The sequence below is a fragment of the Erythrolamprus reginae genome, chromosome 5 (genome assembly GCF_031021105.1).
Source record: "Erythrolamprus reginae isolate rEryReg1 chromosome 5, rEryReg1.hap1, whole genome shotgun sequence".
NCBI classification, from domain to species: Eukaryota; Metazoa; Chordata; class Lepidosauria; order Squamata; family Dipsadidae; genus Erythrolamprus; species Erythrolamprus reginae.
This window is the reverse complement of record NC_091954.1, coordinates 116,284,487-116,303,740: the sequence shown is the minus strand read 5'-3', so window position 1 is coordinate 116,303,740 and position 19,254 is coordinate 116,284,487. Positions and strand designations below refer to the sequence as shown.

General features: G+C 43.5%; 1 protein-coding gene across 2 annotated transcripts; it reads right to left on the bottom strand.

Annotated features, from left to right (window-relative positions):
• Positions 1-152: 152 nt before the first annotated feature.
• LOC139168268 (serine-rich adhesin for platelets-like) lies at positions 153-18,964 on the bottom strand. Of its 2 annotated transcripts, none has more exons than XM_070753805.1 (6): positions 18,845-18,964; positions 4,968-11,243; positions 3,833-4,012; positions 2,782-2,934; positions 897-1,016; positions 153-346 (listed from the first exon to the last, which is right to left on the bottom strand). In XM_070753805.1, the coding sequence occupies exons 1-6, from the start codon at positions 18,906-18,908 to the stop codon at positions 342-344; spliced, it is 6,798 nt and encodes a 2,265-aa protein (XP_070609906.1). In that variant the 5' UTR covers positions 18,909-18,964; the 3' UTR covers positions 153-341. The 2 variants fall into 2 exon arrangements, with proteins under 2 accessions (XP_070609906.1, XP_070609907.1); XM_070753806.1 differs by having other exon boundaries at positions 5,175-11,243.
• Between the last annotated feature and the right edge of the window lie 290 nt (positions 18,965-19,254).

Sequence of the window (19,254 nt, the reverse complement as noted above, 5' to 3'; positions counted from 1 at the left end):
TTTACCCCGTTTACTGGGCGTTTATCATGGTTTATTTGACCTCTGCAATTATTCGCGGGATCTGAATATTTGTATTTTCCTGTTTGGGGATCATCCCATCAGTTTGTGCAGTGGAACAAGTGGGATAAATAAAGTGAGAGAGAGGCCAGAAGTTGTTGGAGGTGTTTTATTCAGCAAAGTCAACTATGCTTGTCCGGAAGTGTTGGGAAGTGATTGACATCCAGTTCCAGCATTCAAAAGGAGCGGAAAAAAGCGGAGAAAAGGCTGTGTGTGAATTTTGACGTGGAAATTAAGGATTTATGGCCAGTAAAAGAGGCGGAGGACGAGGTGGAAAACGAAAATCAACCTGCAAGGAAGAAAAAAGGCAACATCAGGAATAAAAGCAATAAAAAGGAGATTATTAACAGATTAACAAGGCAGTGAACCTACACAATCCATCTTCCTCCTTCTGTTTCCCTACAAAGTCACCTAGCCAACGTTTGTGACTAGAGGGACTAGAACTCTCCATCTCCTGGTGATTGCCCCAAAGTCACCGTTGGCTTTTATGATTAAGGCAGAACTAGAAGGGACTAGAGGGACTGGAACTCTCCATCTCTTGGTGATTGGCCCAAAGAGGGACCAGGAGGAGGGACCAGAACTCTCCATCTCCTGGTGATTGGCCCAAAGTCACCAAGTTGGCTTTTATGATTAAGGCAGAACTAGAATTCCCCATCTCCTGGTGACTGGCCCAAAGTCATCCAGTCAGCTTTCATGGATAAGGTGGGACTAGAACTCCCTGTCTCCTGGCCATTAACCCAAAATCACCCAGTCAGCTTCCGTGGATAAGGTGGGACTACAACTCACCATCTGGGGGACTACAAGTCACCCAGCAGGCTTCCTCTTTGTTTGCAACTCACCGTAGATTAGTGGCTTGTATCCTTGGCAACCGATCCTGGGTCTCTTCTGGTCATACTTCTCACACATCTGGGGATTCCCAGCCTTGTTACAGCACCAGTCGTGCAATTTCAGTTCTTCGTCTGGATGCATCATTCCCAGGAGAAAGAACAAGAACAAGCCAGGATAAGTTGGTTTGTTGCTGCTGCTGCTGTTGTTCAATGCCTTGCAGTAGCCCAGAAAATGTAAACTGGCCCAGTCCAGGCAGTTCTTGACTTAAACAGTCCATCCAGTTGGAAGTTACAATGAAAAAAGTGACTTATGGCTATTTTTCACCCTGTAAGTCTGCCCCGTCTCATCAAGTCACTTGGTTAAAGTTTCCGTCATTTACCATCATGAGTCTCCAAAGTTGGCAACTTTGGAGACTTGTGTGGACTTCAACTCCCAGAATTCCACAGCCGACCAGGTATGGAGTTCTGGGAGTTGAAGTCCACAGGTCTTGAAGGTTGCCAACTTTCAAGACCCCCTGATTGACAGGATGGAATCAACTCTTTATCTTTGTGGGAGGGGAACCAATACATATGATCAAACTTGTTCCCTTTTGAACAAATTTGGAGGAGAAATACTAAAATGACTAAATCCACAATATATAAAGAGAATCAATACAAAATGTTATATCGGTGGCACTTAGCACTGAAATGATTGGCTCAGATATACCCAAATTACAATCAATTATGCTGGAAGTGCAAAAAAAAGAACAGGGCACCTTCTTCCATCAATGGTGGCCATGCCCCAAAGTGAAAAAATATTGGATGCAACTTAGAAAATGGTTATAAGAAATAACCAATGTTGAAATCGAATGTACACCAGAGTTCTTTTTATTAGGCATTATCAGTAACCTGTATGAGAAAAATGTCATATATCTGATGTTACACATTATAACAGCTGCAAGATTAGTCTATGCAAAAAAATGGAAAAATCCACAGATTCCCAGCAACAAGGAGATAATCGGTTAAATCTATGAATGTGCAGAAATGGACTGTTTGACTATGGAACTGAACGATCAAAAGGACTCAGATTACTATGCTATTTGGATGAACGGGCACAGTTGGATGCAAAAAAGAAACACAAATCAACAATAAGTGATAGGATGTCATAAATGCATTGATGTAAAAATGTGAATATATGGATGTTAATCTGCCTGAAAGTAATACAAAGTATTAGGTAAATATTAAAAATTAATTTAAAAAAATTATAATATTAATTAGTTTTATTAATAAAACTAATATGTTGAATATTACATAAAAGAAAAAACAAAAAAGTCACAAGGCATTTTTTAAAAAAATTAAGAGAGGGAGTGTGATCCTCTTTCATGGGGGGGGGGAACAGACCCACTTAATGATGGTGTGATTAACTTAATGCCTGCACGGATTCACTTAACAGCCGTGGCAAGAAAGAAATGGAGCAAAACTTGCTTAACAACTTTCTCGCTTAGCAACAGATCGAAATTCACATTTATGTTCGAACTTATGACTGGTTCATCTTTACAACCATTGTGCTGTGCTCCCTGGGTCCTGTGGTCCATTTTTGCAACCTTCTGACAAGCAGAACAGACTCACTTAACAACCGTGCAACCAATTAACAACCTCAGTGATTCGCTTAACTACACTAGCAAGAACCGGGGGTGTGGGGGGAGGAAATTTACTCCAAAACCCCCTCTTGCTTAGCCACCAAACTGGCGGGATCTGGTAATGGCTAGTCACTGTTAATGGCTAGCTCTGCAATCTCTCTGTATTGTAGTTATGTATATCAGTTAAAATATGTTTAGGCTTGATATCTTGGTTTGCTGATTATGACAAAGACAACTGGTAAGAAAGTAATGGAAATGAAACCTCCTTTGTGGCTCACCGTTGTTGGGATAGTTTTTCCTGTATTTCTTCCAGATTCTTTCTTGCCGACCTTCCTGAAGCTGTCCGTTTCGGTTGTAGACACACCGGACACCTGCCCCGTAGGGATTTGGACGGGACGAAAACAGCAGGGTGGAGCCAGATTCTTGCCAACCTGCGAGCATGAAAGGGGTTAATTTCAAACGCTTACCATATTTTTTTGGAGTGTAAGACACATCTTACTTTGAGGGGGAGTAAAACAGGGGGGGGAGTTCTGCCTCCCAGAAATTTGCCTCCCAGAAAACAGCCAACAGCACAGAGGATATACAGTGTTTGCTGTGTATTTTTGCGCATGTGTGCCTGGCCCCATAGAAATAGCAAAGAATTGGAGAAATGTACATTGTGGCAGTATATTAATGCCAGAAAGTTTTCTTAAATGTAGTCACACTTAACTCCTCCCAATTGTTTAAAGAGCTGTACTCTCAAACATGACTAAGTCAGGGTTTAACTCAGCTGCCTGATCTTAATACTAAACAGGACACTGTTACATTTTAGACTATGTTTGTACAGATTCCGTTAAAATTGATGTGGCTTTCTGGAAGTATACATTATTCTCTGCTATGTATTTGTTTGTTGGTTTATTTATTTGTATGTTTGTTTATTTGATTGATTGATTTATATTGATTGATTGATTTGTATGCCGCCCCTCTCCGAAGACTCGAGGCGGCTTACAGCATATAATATAAAACAATTAAACACAAAGACAAATCCAATTAATTAAAACTACATAGCCTAAAATCCCAATATTTTAAAAATCAATCATACATTCAGATCTCAACCATACATCACATTTATTGGCCAAGGCGCCAAGACCTAATTGCCCCAAGCCTGGCGACATAAATGAGTCTTAAGACTCTTGCGGAAGGCCAGGAGGGTAGGGTTCCAGAGAGCCGGTCCCCCCACATTGTCCTGCTGACGGGGCCTGGAGAAGGCCGACTCTGTGGGACCCAATTGGTCGCTGGGATTCACGCGGCATTTAAAAGAAGAGATAATCCCATGAAAGCACAAAGCACCTCTCTGGGCGGTTATGTAGCGGTGGTCCGACCTCCCCTGTTGCAGAGAGCAAGGACAAGTCGGCAGGTTCTTGTTCCAGGCCAATGGGAGCCTCTCGTGACTCAACCAGTTCAAGCACCTCTGTCGGTAAATCAAGCGGATCTTGTTATCCACTCTGTATATCCCGAGACCTTGCCCATCTGGAAGAAAGCAAACAGAGAGAGAGAGAGAGCAGCAATGAGTTTACGTGATAGCAGGCTTCCAATATAATAATAATAATAATAATAATAATAATAATAATAATAATAATAATAATAATAATAATAGTTGTTGTTGTTTTGTTGTTTGTTGTTAGTAATAATAATAATAATAATAAGATGAAGAAGAAGAAGAAGAAGAAGAAGAAGAAGAAGAAGAAGAAGAACAACAACAACAACAACAACAACAACAACAACAACAACAGAGTTGGAAGGGATCTTGGAGGTCTTCTAGTCCAACCCCCTGCATAGGCAGGAGACCCTACACTACTTCAGACAGATGGTTATCCAACATCTGCTTAAAAATTTCCAGTGTTGGAGCATTCACAACTTCTGGAGGCAGGCTGTTCAACTGATTAACTCTTCTGACTGTCAGGAAATTCCTCCTTAGTTCTAAGTTGCTTCTCTCCTTGTTTAGTTTCCACCCATTGCTTCTTGTTCTACCCTTAAGTGCTTTGGAGAACAGCTTGACTCTCTCTTCTTTGTGAGATACTGGAAGGCTGCTATGGTGTCTCTCCTGGTCCTTCTTTTCATCAAACTAGCCATGCCCAGTTCCTGCAACCGTTCTTCATATGTTTTAGCCCCCTGATCATCTTTGTCATCTTCTCTGCATTTTTTCTGGAGTCTCAACATTCTTTTTGCATCTTGGCGACCAAAACTGAACACAGGATTCCACGAAAATATGGATGGAAAATAATCAAGGAGAGAAGGAACCCAGAAATGAAGGAGAAACTTCCTAACTGTGAAGACAATTAATCCTGACAGAACAATTAATCTGTGGAACTACTTGCCTCCAGAAGTTGTAGATGCTCCAACAATGGAAGTTACTCACATCTACTGTTAGTAGGAAGACCGTCCATCTACCAGACAGAAAATTGTGGTTTCTCACCAACCCTACCTGATGGTGCAGCGGGAACAACGGCAGTTTTCTCATCTGGTTTCTTTTTCTTGTCCCTGGACTTCTTTGAATCGGACTTCTTCTTGGAGCTTTTGCCGCTGCGTTCAGAGGACTTTGTGGCCAGGAGCCCCACTCCGGATAAGGCGAGGTGAACCCCTGGTTCTCTCCCACCTGGTTTGGCTTTGCTTAAGTCGAGAGCCACCTTACCTTTCATCAAAGTCTGGTGGTCTTCCAAGGAGTTGGAGTCACTGGAAGAGTCATTCTCATCCGAGGCCGAAGAGCTGCGTGAAGATGCAGAATCCAGCTTCTCGGGAAGGGTGCGGTCCGAATTGGCTAGGACGTCAGCGTTGAAGGACGGGAGACTGGTGCCTGCTTTGGTTTGAAGTCCTGGTTTTCCAGAAGTCAACTTTGATAACTTTGCTGGGACTTCAGGCTTGGAAGACAGTTGAGTATCTGCTTTACCTTGAAGTCCTGGTTTTCCAGATACCAACTTGGATGTCTTTGCTGGGACTTCAGGCTTGGAGGATAGGAGAAGGCTATCTGCTTTACCTTGAAGTCCTGGTTTTCCAGACACCAACTTTCCTGGGACTTCAGGCTTGGAGGACAGGAGAAGGCTATCTGCTTTGTCTTGAAGTCCTGGTTTTCCAGACACCAACTTTCCTGGTACCTCAGGCTTGGAGGATAGAAGAAGGCTATCTGTTTTGTCTTGAAGTCCTGGTTTTCCAGACACCAACTTTCCTGGGACCTCAGGCTTGGAGGATAGGAGAAGGCTATCTACTTTGTCTTGAAGTCCTGGTTTTCCAGACACCAACTTTCCTGGGACCTCAGGCTTGGAGGATAGGAGAAGGCTATCTGCTTTGTCTTGAAGTCCTGGTTTTCCAGACACCAACTTTCCTGGGACTTCAGGCTTGGGAGACAATTGAGGAGCATCTGCTTTACCTTGAAGTCCTGGTTTTCCAGATGCTGAGACAGGCTTGGAGGACAGCAGAGGGGTATCTGCTTTGTCTTGAAGTCCCGGTTTCCCAGGAACCAACTTTGATATCTTTGTTGGACCTCCCTTTGCACCCAAAAGAGAAGGTTGCGCTCCATCTGTGGAAGAAGCTACGGATAGCCCCTTGTGAACTGCCAAGATTGAATCAACAACTTCGCTTCTTTCTTCTGGAGTTGAGGGAGATGGACTGTTCCCAACCACATTTCCTAATTTCGGGGCACCTAGATTTGAGGGTGCTAAGAGCAGGCCATTTTGGGGAGACAGGAAAACCAATGGAGATACCCCTCTGAATAGTTGATCTGCTATTGGTTTGGTTTCTTCAGCAGGAGATGGATGGATAAAGTTATTGACACCTGCCAAAGCCTCAGAGACTTCTTGGAGAACTTCTCCACCTGCTTTTGCAACCAGGTTTGGACCATCTGAGACACCCAAAGTATCACCTATAGAAATATGGTCACCTGGAGACAGAGCATTGATAAAATTTGCCAAATTGCCCTGGATATCTAAAGATGGCTGAGAAGAATCCGGAGCACCAAGTCTTTCTTGGCTGGTTTCTTGGTTGGCCAAATCACCATCAGAAGATACTGAGCTGGGAATGGAGGTTTCTCCTGAAGATTTGGAAACCAGGGCTCCATCCCCAGAAGATGGCCCACTTATGGAATCCGAATTTTGTCCCAATTGCTCTGCTATATTGTTTTGATCTGGACCTGTTCCTGCAGAAGAAGTGGCTGATTGGGCATCTGCTGTTTCTACGTTGGCAGTATCCTTCCCTCCATCGCTGGAGAGGGATGGTTCTCCATTGACCAGGTTTTCAGAAACATCTTGGCTGGCTGGTGGCGTCCCAGGGGACTGTGGTTCAGTAGACGATGGAGTTAAGGATGATTGTTTCTCGCTTGCAATTGAATTGCCTTCAGATGTCTCTGCTTCTTCCCCTTCTGTTGCTACGCTATCCGGAGATGTTTGAGATCCTTCATTTTTCGATGACTCTGCCTTGGCTGTCTCCCCTCCTTGAGATAAGGAAGATTCTCCATTCTCAAGTCCTCCAAGAACATTTTCATTGGCAGGTGTTTCTGGAAATTGCAATTCTGTGGCCGATGGAACCAGAGTAGCCTTGTCCCCACTGGCGATGGGTTGGCTTTCTGCTGATTCTGCTCCTTCAGAAGCAAGGGAATCTTCTGGTGATGTTCCATCTGTGGATAGCTGAGATCCTTCATCAGTTGTTGACTTTCTACTGGCAGTTCCCACCTCTTGGGTGGAAGACGAATCTCCTAGTGACTCTGAAGTAGATGGAGACAAAGATCCTTCCTCCCCAGGGACAATGGAAGAAGCTCCTGATATCTCTGCACCATCAGATTTTCCATCTAGAGGTAGTTGAGATCCTGCATTTGTGGTTGTGTTGCTAGTTTCTTCTTCGTTGGAAGAAGAGGTGGCTTGTTGTGATTCTGGTGCAGCTGAAGATTCTTCACTGGTTCCTGAGACTTCTGGCGTTCCTGCCTCTTCAGAAACCGTAGCTCCACCTGGCACATCACCACCGTTTGGAGATGACTGAGGTTCTGCGTCCGTTGCTGGTTCTGAGTTGACTGATCCATCTCCATCCCTAGGCTTTCCAGAGACCTCTTGATCTTCTAGGACTGTTGATGATTCTGGGACTGATGAATCCAAAAGAGATTCTCCTTCATGAACAGAAGATGAACTTTCTAATGGTTCTACTCTGTTGGAAATGTCAGATGCTTCTAATGGCTGAGCTTCTGCATTATTTGTTGACCCCAAACCAGTGATTTCCAACTCAGAAAGTAGCTGAGATCCTCCATTATTTTCTGACTCCACCGTGGTTGTTTCTGCCCCATTATTATTTAGGGAGAATTGTCCATCACTACTTCCTTCGGTATCCTCTTCGCTGGTGGATGTTTTAGACTCTCTGTCCAATGGACCTTGAGAAGATGTTTCACTGATAGTATCCTCTGTGGTTGATGAAGCCAAAGGTGATACTATCTCACTGGCTTCAGAGGTTTGCAGTTGTTCTGTCTCTTTAGACATTTCAGGTGCTACTTCATTGTCTGGAGATGGTTGCGAACCCACAGCGGATGGCTCAGAAGCAGAAGTCTCCGTTCTTTCATCTGAGGAGCCTGATAGTAGTGCTCCATCCTCAGAAGATACTGGTCCTGTTGACAGTTCAGCGTCATCCCTTGGGACTGAGGTCTCTCCATCTTCCATAGGCGCCAGAGCTAAAATCCCTCCAATGGGAGAAGTCACAAATTGTCCCACAGAAAAGTCACTTCCAGGTTGACCATCATTGCTCGCTGACCCTGCGTCATCTTCCTCATCTCTATTTTCATCTACAATTTCAATGCCTGGAGAAGAATCAAGAGTTTTGGAGGATAGATTTGGGGAGAGTTCTCCATCTTCACTCTCCGAGTTGGAAAGCCTATCTTCAATAGTTACTGAAGATGTTTCCTCTGAGGGTTCTTGGGTTTTTGTTGACGTATCAGTGTCTACAAGGGGAGAAATTGTCCCAGATTTTACAGCTCCAGAGCTTGGGATACTGGTTTCCAGGGCATCTTCAGAACCTAGCTGTTGCTCAGAAAGTGGAATATTGCTTTTGTCCTGGGTATCGTCACCATCTAGAAGAGGTTCCTCATGAACCCCTGGCTCTGAGGTAGATCCAAATCTCTCTTCTTTAGGAGATACAATGGATCCATCGCTTGCATCTCCAGGAATGCTTGGTTCCTCAGTAGCTTCTGCAAGAACTGATGGAGGGTTTATGATGGATGGAGCAGAGGAAGTTTCTTCTCCATTGAGGGAATCTTCTGGATCCACTGACTGTGTTTCTGCGTCATCTTCTTTTGATGGTTGGGGAGAAGTTGCCATCGGGGTTCCGGAAATTGAAGAGAGCTCTGTATCAGAAGGTGGGAAATCTGACACACTGTGATCTTCACCGTTGGCTTGTGTGTCTACCTCATCTGAAGAAACCCTTGGGTTGGTGTCACTGTTTCCAGAAGCTATAACTCCAGGAGATCTAGTGGGCGAGACCTCACTTCCTTCCCCCTCTGAAGATGGTTCATAGCTAGATCCAGGAGCTGAAGCTTCTGTAGGTGGTCCTTGAACCTCAGTAGCTCCTTGATGATCCACAGCAAGAGAATCTTCTACATCCCCGGAGCCTGTTTCCACGTCATTCTCTTTTGGCAGTTGAGAAGAAGGTTGAGAACCAGGTAAGGAGTTGGATGGAAGCTCTGTTGCATCTGGTTCTGAAATGAGAGGTCCAGAAAGTGCTTCATCTGGAGATGTTGAAGGAAAGGTATCTTCTACTTCTGAGAAAGAACCGGAACCAGATGTCAGTGCATTCTCTACAAGTGACTGACTTGGAGATAGTTGGTCATCAGTTCCTGATCTTCCCACAGGCAGTGGGGTTCCAGAAATTAGAGAGAGCTCTGTATCAGGAGGGGAGAGATCTGACCCACTGCCATCTTTGCCGTTGGCTTCTGCGTCTAGCTCACCCAAAGAGGTACTAGTGTTTCCAGGTGATCCGCTAGGTGAGATCTCATTTGCTTCTGTAGATGGTCCATCATCAGTGGATGCAGGCACTGAAGCTTCTGTGGGTGATCCTTGAGTTTCCACAGGTGGTTCTTGAGCCTCACCAGGTCCTTCATTGTCTGCAGATGGAGGAGAGCTCCCCACCGTATCAACCAAAGCCCCTGATTCATTTTCAGGCACAGTACCCGAATCTGAAGAGATGGGATTTATTGCATCCTCCTCAGGAACAACGTTGGAGGCGGTCGTAGTAGCCTCACTATCTTCTAACTCTGAATCCGTTGTTTCCACCCCAGGGTTCAAGGAGGAAGCTGTGCCACTGAGAACATCTGCAGATCTTTCTTCATCAGGTATCTCAGTTGCCTGGGCAGGTTCTTCTCCTGGAAGCGGCAACTCTTCCTCTACATCAATCTTTGGGCTTCCTGTGTCTTCTTGTCCTCCTCCTCCTTCTTCTTCTCCTTCCTGTTCTCCTCCTTCTCCTTCCTGTTCTTCTCCTTCTTTTCCTTCTAGTCCTTCTTCTTCTGCTGTGGAGGTTATTCCCACCTCACCATCTCCAGGCAAACGAGATGGTATCTCTGGAGTTACCGATGCATCTAATTGTGTGGGAGGCCCTGAGCCAGATGGAGCATCCACGGTTCTACCTGAAGGAGAGGAATCCGAAGCTTCAGCATCTACAAGGTCTTCTGGTTCTTCGCTGGGAAGGTTGACAAGGCTTTCCTGATTGAGCTCTGGGCCTGACGAAGGTGGGATTGGATCTGCATCGCCTCTTCCTCCTTCAGGAGAACCAGAATCCACACTAGCAGGAGATGGTTGAAGGGAGTCATTGGTTCCTGGAGATCCAAAGTTTTCATGGGTGAGCAATGGCTGAATGGGAGGGGATCCTGTTGAAGACTGCGAGGTCTCAGGATGACCCTCGGAAGACAATGAAGGGAGATCTCCAGAATCTACGTTCTCTCCTGTTCCTTGGAGAGGCAGGTCTTCAGGGGCGCTAGGGAAAACGGTGGGATTTGAGGATGGGTCTTCTAACGTCCCACTCTCATCCATGGACGGTTCTGGAGTTTCTCCCACTGTAGCTTCAGTTTCTACCCACAAAGTTGGGTTGGGCTTCAACTCCTCGTCCAGATTCGGTTCTCCAGGAGTGTTGTCCAACTGCTCGTCTCCTTCTGGAGGATTTTGGCTGGATATTTCCGCCTGGGCTTCATCTTCAGAGGGAGATGTTAAGAAGTCTTCCTTCAAGGAAGTCACGGAAGGATCAGTTATGCTGGAGGATCTCCCTGTGATTGGCTCGGTGGCTTCATAGCCAGTCTCCAAATCTGGTGTTTCTTTGGTGGCTTCCTGGGACTCCGCAAGAGTGTCTCCTCGAAGGGTCTCTCTCCCCAAAGTTGGTTCTGAAGAGTTGACTTGACTCAAGGCGCTCTTGTCTGCTGAAGTTTCCTTGAGATCTTCTGGGATTTTGAAGGTTTGGGGTGTGCTGGCCGGAGAAGCAAAATCATCTTTGCTGGACGCCAACCCAAAATTGGGAGGTTCTCCAGGATTTGCCGTCTCTCCTTCTCCAACAGCTTCGGGGATCTCTCCATTCGTCTCAGGAGGGAAGGTGGTTTCAACCAGGAAATACGGAGCCTCCTCAGTGGCTGTGGGGAAAGTGGGTCCAACAAAATCAGCGTATATCTCCGTGGAAAGAAACTTGGGCGTGGAGTAGTCGTCTTCGATGTCCGGATATTCGGTGGGCACTGGAAGAGCCGCTCCCATTGCGATCCCTGCAAAGGGTTGACAAAAATGAGGGTTACAACTTTTGCTACAAACATCAACCTTCCAGCCGATTTAAATAGATGGAAATAAATTCATTAATGTACAGAAGTCAATGAGGACTAGGTGTGGTACCTTGCTCAACAATAGTAACTGTGAGAGGGATCTAGTGGACAATCATTTAAATGGAAGCCAGCCGTGTGCAGCAGCTGCTAAAAAAAGCCAACACAGTTCTAGGCTGCGTCAACATAGAATCAAGATCACATGAAGTGTTAATACCACTTTATAAGGCCTTGGTAAGACCACACCTGGACTACGGCATCCAGTTTTGGTCACCACGATCCAAAAAAGATGTTGAGACTCTAGAAAGAGTGCAGAGAAGAGCTACAAAGAGGATTAGGTGACTGGAGGCTAAAACATAGGAAGAACAGTTGCAGGAACTGGGCATGGCTAGTTTAATAAAAAGAAGGACCAGGGGAGACATGATAGCAGTCTTCTAATATTTGAAGAGCTTTACCAGAAAAGAGAAGGTCAACCTTGCACTAGAAAGGAAAGAAGGAAGGAAGGAAGGAAGGAAGGAAGGAAGGAAGGAAGGAAGGAAGGAAGGGGGATGGGAGAGAAGGAAAAAAGGGAACGAAAGAGAATAATGAAAAAAAAAGAAAAAAGAGGAAGGAAAGAAAAGGGAAGGAAGGAAGGAAAGAAAGAAAGACAGAAAGAAAGAAAGAAAGGAAGAAAAAGAAAGGAAGGAAGGAAGAAAGAAAGAAAGTTGAGGAAACTAGATGGAGAGAAGACATGGCTAATTTAATAAAAAGAAGGACCAGGGGAGACATGATAGCAGTCTTCCAATATTTGAGGAGCTTTACCAGAAAAGAGAAGGTCAACCTTGCACTAGAAAGGAAAGAAGGAAGGAAGGAAGGAAGGAAGGAAGGGGGATGGGAGAGAAGGAAAAAAGGGAAAGAAAGAGAATAATGAAAAAAAAAAAAGAGGAAGGAAAGGAAAGGAAAAGAAGGACGGAAGGAAAGAAAGAAAGAAAGAAAGACAGAGAGAAGGAAAGAAAGGAAAGAAAGAAAGAAAAAGAAAGAAAGAAAGAAAGAAAGAAAGAAAGAAAGAAAGAAAGTTGAGGAAACTGGATGGACAGAAGACATGGCTAGTTTAATGAAAAGAAGGACCAGGGGAGACATGATAGCAGCCTTCCAATATCTCAGGGGTTGCCACAAAGAAGAGGGAGTCAATTCTCCAAAGCACCTGAGGGTAGAACAAGAAGCAATGGGTGGAAACTAAACAAGGAGAGAAGCCTCAACTTACGACCATTCAAAATTTGAAATTATAGGAAGTCCCTGACTTACAACAGATATCGGAAGACTGCTATCATGTCTTCCCTGGCCCTTCTTTTCTTTAAACGAGACACACCCAATTCCTGCAACTGTTCTTCATAAGTTTTACTCCCTTTTAATCCTCTTACTTCCTCTTCTCTGCATTTCCCCCCCAAAGTCTCATCTTTTTTTTTTTGGTGAAAAAAAATGAGAACATTTTCTGTAAATTTTTGACAGACAAGGAATAATGGATGGAAACTGATCCAGGAGAAAGATTCAACCTGGAAATAAGGAGGAACTTTCTGACAATGAGAGTGATCAACCGGTGGAACAGAAGTTGCCTGCGGAGGTTGTGACCTTCAATGGGAGATTGGATGGCCATTTGTCTGAAATGGGGTAGGGACTCTTGCTTGAGTGGGGAGTTGGACTAGATGACCTACAAGGTCCCTTCCAGCTCTCTACATGGGGCTACCTTTGAAAAGTGTTCGGAAACTTCAGATCGTGCAGAATGCAGCTGCGAGAGCAATTATGGGCTTCCCTAAATATGCCCATATCACACCAACACTCCGCAGTCTGCATTGGTTGCCGATCAGTTTCTGGTTACAATTCAAAGTGTTGGTTATGACCTATAAAGCCCTTCATGGCATCGGACCAGATTATCTCAGGGACCGCCTTCTGCTACACAAATCCCAGCGACCGGTCAGATCCCACAGAGTTGGCCTTCTCCGGGTCCCGTCGACTAAACAATGTCATTTGGCGGGACCCAGGAGAAGAGCCTTCTCTGTGGCGTCCCCGACCCTCTGGAACCAGCTCCTCCCAGATATCAGAGTTGCCCCCACCCTCCTTGCCTTTCGCAAGCTCTTTAAAAACCATCTCTGTCGTCAGGCATGGGGGAACTGAAATTTTTTCCCTTCCCCCTAGGCTTATAGAATTTATACATGGTATGCTTGTTTGTATGATTGGTCTCTTAAATTGGGGTTTTTTAGATTACTTTTTAATATTAGATTTGTTACATTGTTTTCTTTATCGTTGTTAGCCGCCCCGATCTTCGGAGAGGGGCGGCATACAAATCTAATAAATAAATAAATAAACTCTAATAATCTCTTTTTTTTAAGAATTTTTTAAAATAAATATACAGTATATACATTTTAAAAGACCGTACATAACCTTTAGCATCTTTTTCATACTTATTTACATCAATCTTGTATTGTACAATGTCTTAAGTCAGACAAACGATTTACACAGACAACAATAGAAACAGAAAGGACAGATAAGAAAATAAAAAAATAAATCTAATGTAATCTAAACTCATTTTCCAAAGCGCCAGGTGGCAGGACAAGAAGTGATGGATGGAAATTAAATCAGGGGGGGAAGCAATCTGGAATGAAGGAGAAACTTCCTGACAGTGAGAACAATTCACCAGTGCAACAGCCTGCCACCAGAAGTTGTGGGATGCTCCAACGCTGGAAACGGAGATTGGACAACTACTTATCTGAAATGATTCAGGGGCTTGGATTAGAAGGCCTCCAACTACAAATAAAGAGGATTCCGTTTATTATAAAATTTGGAACTCTTTGTACGACTGGTTTAAGAAAAGAAAAGAAAGTTTCTTTCTTTTATTATTATTATTATGACAATAATAATTTGCTTAGATTTTTGGTATAACAAACTTGGTATGATATGTGTGTAATATATATATAGAAACAAAGATCTTTAGGGAGCTAAATATTGAACAAAGAGTATACATAAGGTGGATAGAAAATAATTTACTATAGATAAAATACGTACAGTATAACCAAAAGGATTAATAGTGGATACTGGTTGTATTTGACAGAATATAAAGATATTCAATAACAGAAGAAGTTATATTTTCCCTCCTTTCATGATGATGTAAATTATACATTGATTGTTATTTGTAACTGTTGTTTTGTTTTTGTATTTTGTAAATGTTTTGTTTGTCTATTTTTGGTTGTTATGTTTTTAAAGAAAACCTCTCCAGATTCCTAAGAGGTCAGTAAGGGGCGAGTACAAGTGCACTAGAGAGCCTTCCATCCCCTGTCCTATTGCTCTCCTATATCTCCTCTACCTTTCTTCTATTCCTATATCTCTTCTTCCATTCTTTCATTGATATGTTCTATTCCTATATCTTCTCTTCTATTCTTTCTTAGATATATTTTACTATGAGTATCTCCTCTATAACCTTCATCATGTATTTTACTATGAGTATATCCTCTATAACAGTGTTTCCCAATCTTGGCCACTTGAAGATATCTGGACTTCAACTCCCAGAATTCCCCAGCCAGCATTCATCCCCAAACCCCCAACACTTTACCCTTAGATTATCCATGGTTGACCTCTCCAGATTCCTAAGAGGTCAGTAAGGGGCGAGTACAAGTGCACTAGAGTGCCTTCCATCCCCTGTCCTATTGCTCTCCTATATCTCCTATACCTTTCTTCTATTCCTATATCTCTTCTTCTATTCTTTCATTGACATGTTCTATTACTATAACTTCTTTTCTATTATTTCTTAGATATATTTTACTATGAGTATCTCCTCTGTAACATTCATCCTATATTTTACTATGTGTATATAGATATATATCCACTAAAACCCTCATTGTGTATTGGACAAAATAAATAAATAAATAAAAATAAATAAAAAATTTAAAAATTAAAAAAAATATAAGGCCTCCAAAGTCTTTTCCAGCTCTATTCTGATTAATTGCTCGAGTGGCCTTTCCATCCTTAGGTAGGGCAGCTTCAGCCGAGTCCCCAACGGACAGGCTGGGCTGTGCTAGGTACAAACTCCTTTATGCCTTTCCTATCAATAAATCTCTTCTCGTGATAAAACCACCTTCGCTAATCATTGCTCAGGTCCGAGTCCCGCTCCCCAAAACACCCACGCACATACCTGGCATGGCAATTTTACCCTGAGGGGGAAATACTGGAATGGTGTTGGCATCCAAGCCAAATAAAGCTAATAATTTTTTTTTTAATTGCTCCCTGAAACCTAGCGAATTCCAAAGCAGAACCCATTATATATATGTAACTAAATATAAATGTGAAGGTCTTGGCATATTCGGATTTCTTCCCGTGTAAGTTTCAGAGATTCCTGGTGACATGTCGATGAGGTCCTACTCGTCATCTTCAGGCTGGTGCTTTTGGCTTGGTGCTAGAGCAAGCAAAGCGTGTGTGTGTCGGAGGGGGGTGCAGCAGTTGGAGATGCTGCCGTGGTTTGGCTTCTGGGTGGTGGTTGTATTTGGCCTGTAGGGTGGGTGAAACCCTAACCCTAATCAAATACAACCACCACCCAGAAGCCAAACCACAGCACCACCTCTAACTGCTGCACCCCCCTCCGACACACACACAAAACAAACTGACAAACACCATGAGCATATGACAAGACCACAAAGTCACAGCCAAACCAAAACCCAGGATATTACACCACAGACATATATTACAAAACAGCTGACTAGCCTGCAGGCTCCAACTACTCAGGATATCACCCCTAATTGGTGGGCGGGTGGGTGTATGGGTGGGTGGGGGGTGGATGGATGGATGGATGGATGATAGATAGATAGATAGATAGATAGATAGATAGATAGATAGATGATTGATAGATAGATAGATGATAGATAGATAAATAGATAAATAGATAAATAGATAAATAGATAAATAGATAAATAGATAAATAGATAAATAGATAAATAGATAAATAGATAAATAGATAAATAGATAAATAGATAAATAGATAAATAGATAAATAGATAAATAGAGATAGCGACAGAGTGATATGCCCAAAGTCACCTAGTTAGCTTTCATGGTCTAAGGCAGGACTAGAACTCCCCGTCTCCTGGTGATTGTCCCAAAGTCACCCAGATGGCTTTCCTGTCTAAGGCAGCACTAGAACTCTCCATCTCCTGAGCTCTATCCTGGTGCCTTCAGCCCTAGACCAAACTGATTCTTCATCTACTTCCTCTGGTCATAAACAGGGTGCTGCCTATTGTAGCACTGCCCTGAGTGGTCTTCAAGGGCAGCTCCACGCAAAGCACACTGCAGTAGTCCAGTCCGGTGTGATGCATTCTGGTTGCCCAGGCCAGCTTCAATGCTCTGCTATTTATTTTCCAATTTCTATGAGTGGCACATGGGTTTAACCAGAGGCGCACAAAATGCTTCAGATTGTACATTTCTACATGTCTACATTTACAGTACATGGAAATCCTTCTAGTCCAGCCCCCTGCTTAGGCAGGAAACTCTACACTACTTCAAAACTTCCAGGGTTGGAGCATTCATAACATAGTAACACAGAAACATAGAAGACTGACGGCAGAAAAAGACCTCATGGTCCATCTAGTCTGCCCTTATACTATTTCCTGTATTTTATCTTACAATGGATATGTGTTTATCCCAGGCAGGTTTAAATTCAGTTACTGTGGATTTACCAACCACGTCTGCTGGAAGTTTGTTCCAAGCATCTACTACTCTTTCATTCAAATAATATTTTCTCATGTTGCTTTTGATCTTTCCTCCAACACTTCCCTCCCGGACCTTCTTTAACCCTTTAACATATTTAAATGTTTCAATCATGTCCCCCCTTTCCCTTCTGTCCTCCAGACTATACAGATTGAGTTCATTAAGTCTTTCCTGATACGTTTTATGCTTAAGACCTTCCACCATTCTTGTAGCCCGTCTTTGGACCCGTTCAATTTTATCCATCTCTTTTTGTTGGTGAGGTCTCCAGAACTGAACACAGTATTCCAAATGTGGTCTCACCAGCGCTCTATATAATGGGATCATAATCTCCCTCTTCCTGCTTGTGATACCTCTAGCTATGCAGCCAAGCATCCTACTTGCTTTTCCTACTGCCCGACCACACTGCTCACCCATTTTGAGACTGTCAGAAATCACTACCCCTAAATCCTTCTCTTCTGAAGTTTTTGCTAACACAGAACTGCCAATACAATACTCAGATTGAGGATTCCTTTTCCCCAAGTGCATTATTTTACATTTGGAAACATTAAACTGCAGTTTCCATTGCTTTGACCATTTATCTAGTAAAAGCAATGGAAACTGCAGTTTAATGTTTCCAAAATTCTAGAGGCAAGCTGTTCCACTTATTAATGGTTCTAACTGTCAGGAAATTTCTCCTTAGTTCTAAGTTGCTTCTCTCCTTGTTTAGTTTCCACCCATTGTTTCTTGTTCTGCATTCAGATACTTTGGAGAATAGGTTGACTTTCTCTTTGTGGCAACCCCTGAGATATTGGAAGACTGCTATCCTGTCTCCCCTGGTCCTTCTGTTCTTTAAACTAGACAAGTCTTCCGCCCAACCATGGTTTGCTCAGATTTCTTTCTTTCTTTCTTTCTTTCTTTCTTTTTCTTTCCTTCCTTCTTTCTTTTTTCTTTCTTTCTCTCCCTCTTTCATTCCTTTTCTTTCCTTCCTTTACCTTTCTTCCTTCCTCTCTTTTTATTTTTCATTATTTTCTTTTTTCTTTCTTTCTCTCCCTCTTTCATTCCTTTTCTTTCCTTCCTTTACCTTTCTTCCTTCCTCTCTTTTTATTTTTCATTATTTTCTTTTTTCTTCCTTTCCTTCCTTCCCTCTCTCACTCTTTCATTCTCCCTCCCTCCTTCGCTCCCTTCCTCTCTTTTTTCTTTTTTCTTATTTTCTTTCCCTTTCATTCCCTTCCTTCCTTCCTTTCTCCCTCCCTCCTTCCCTTCCCTCCCTCCCTTCCCCCTCCTTCCTTCCTTCCTCCCTCCCTCCCTTCCTCCCTTCCTTCCTGGGAAAGCCCTTCAAATGTCGGAACACTGCGATCCTGTCTTCCCTGGTCCTTCTTTTCATTCAACTAGCCAGGCCCAGTTCCTGCAACCATTCTTCGTATGTTTTAGCCTCCAGTCCCCTGATCCTCCTTGTTGCTCTTCTCTGCCCTCTTTCTAGAGTCTCAACATCCTTTTTGCATCGTGCAGGTTGGCAGCGATTGTTTTTTTCTGCAGTTCCAATTGTCTGGGGTTGGACTGGAAGACCAACTCTATAATTCTGTATGGGTCTCCTGTTTGAGCAGGGGGTTAGACTAGAAGACCTCTAAGGTCCCTTCCAGCTTTATTCTGATCAAAACCTCCAAGGAGCCTTCCTAACTATGTTACCGTATTCTGTTATTTGGATTAGCAAAGTTCTCCTTCTCTACTGTCCACCCTCCAACCTTTCCTTCTCCCTCAATTGCACCTTTAATTAAACAATGACACACACACCCCTGGGTACTTAACATGCCCACCCCCCTCTTTAAATGTGGCAAAAGCCAACTCACCGTACAGAAGCCATGCCCAGAATCCGACCAAGGCTCCTGGCAGAAACTCCTTCGGGCTTCCCATGGACCAGTCGGGTTGACTTTGCTGGAGAAGACCACTGGGGGGCTGAAGTCCTTCGATAGGACCAAGTAGAATCTCCGATGGGGCCCGTGGGTCTTTATAAGAGATGGAGAGGGGGCTGTGCCCATAGCCACACCCTCCTTCCTCCAATTCTCTGGTTACCACCGGAGGGCTGGGAAGAGGTCAAGTTAAACAAAGGTGCTTTTCGTTCTAACCGAATAATTGAAAAACAGAGTTGGAGAGAATAGAATAGAAATGAATAGAATAGAATAGAAAATACATTGGAATAGAATAGAATAGAATAACTGGAGAATAGAATAGAATAGAATTTGATAGGATAGGATAGGAT

Excerpts from the sequence above, each read along its gene's own strand:
- LOC139168268 (XM_070753805.1), bottom strand. The coding sequence starts at position 18,908 with ATGGGAAGCCCGAAGGAGTTTCTGCCAGGAGCCTTGGTCGGATTCTGG. Across the intron at positions 2,935-3,832 it reads CTACATAACCGCCCAGAGAG|GTTGGCAAGAATCTGGCTCC; the intron begins GTGCTTTGTGCT and ends TCATGCTCGCAG. Across the intron at positions 1,017-2,781 it reads GAAAAACTATCCCAACAACG|ACGAAGAACTGAAATTGCAC; the intron begins GTGAGCCACAAA and ends TGATGCATCCAG.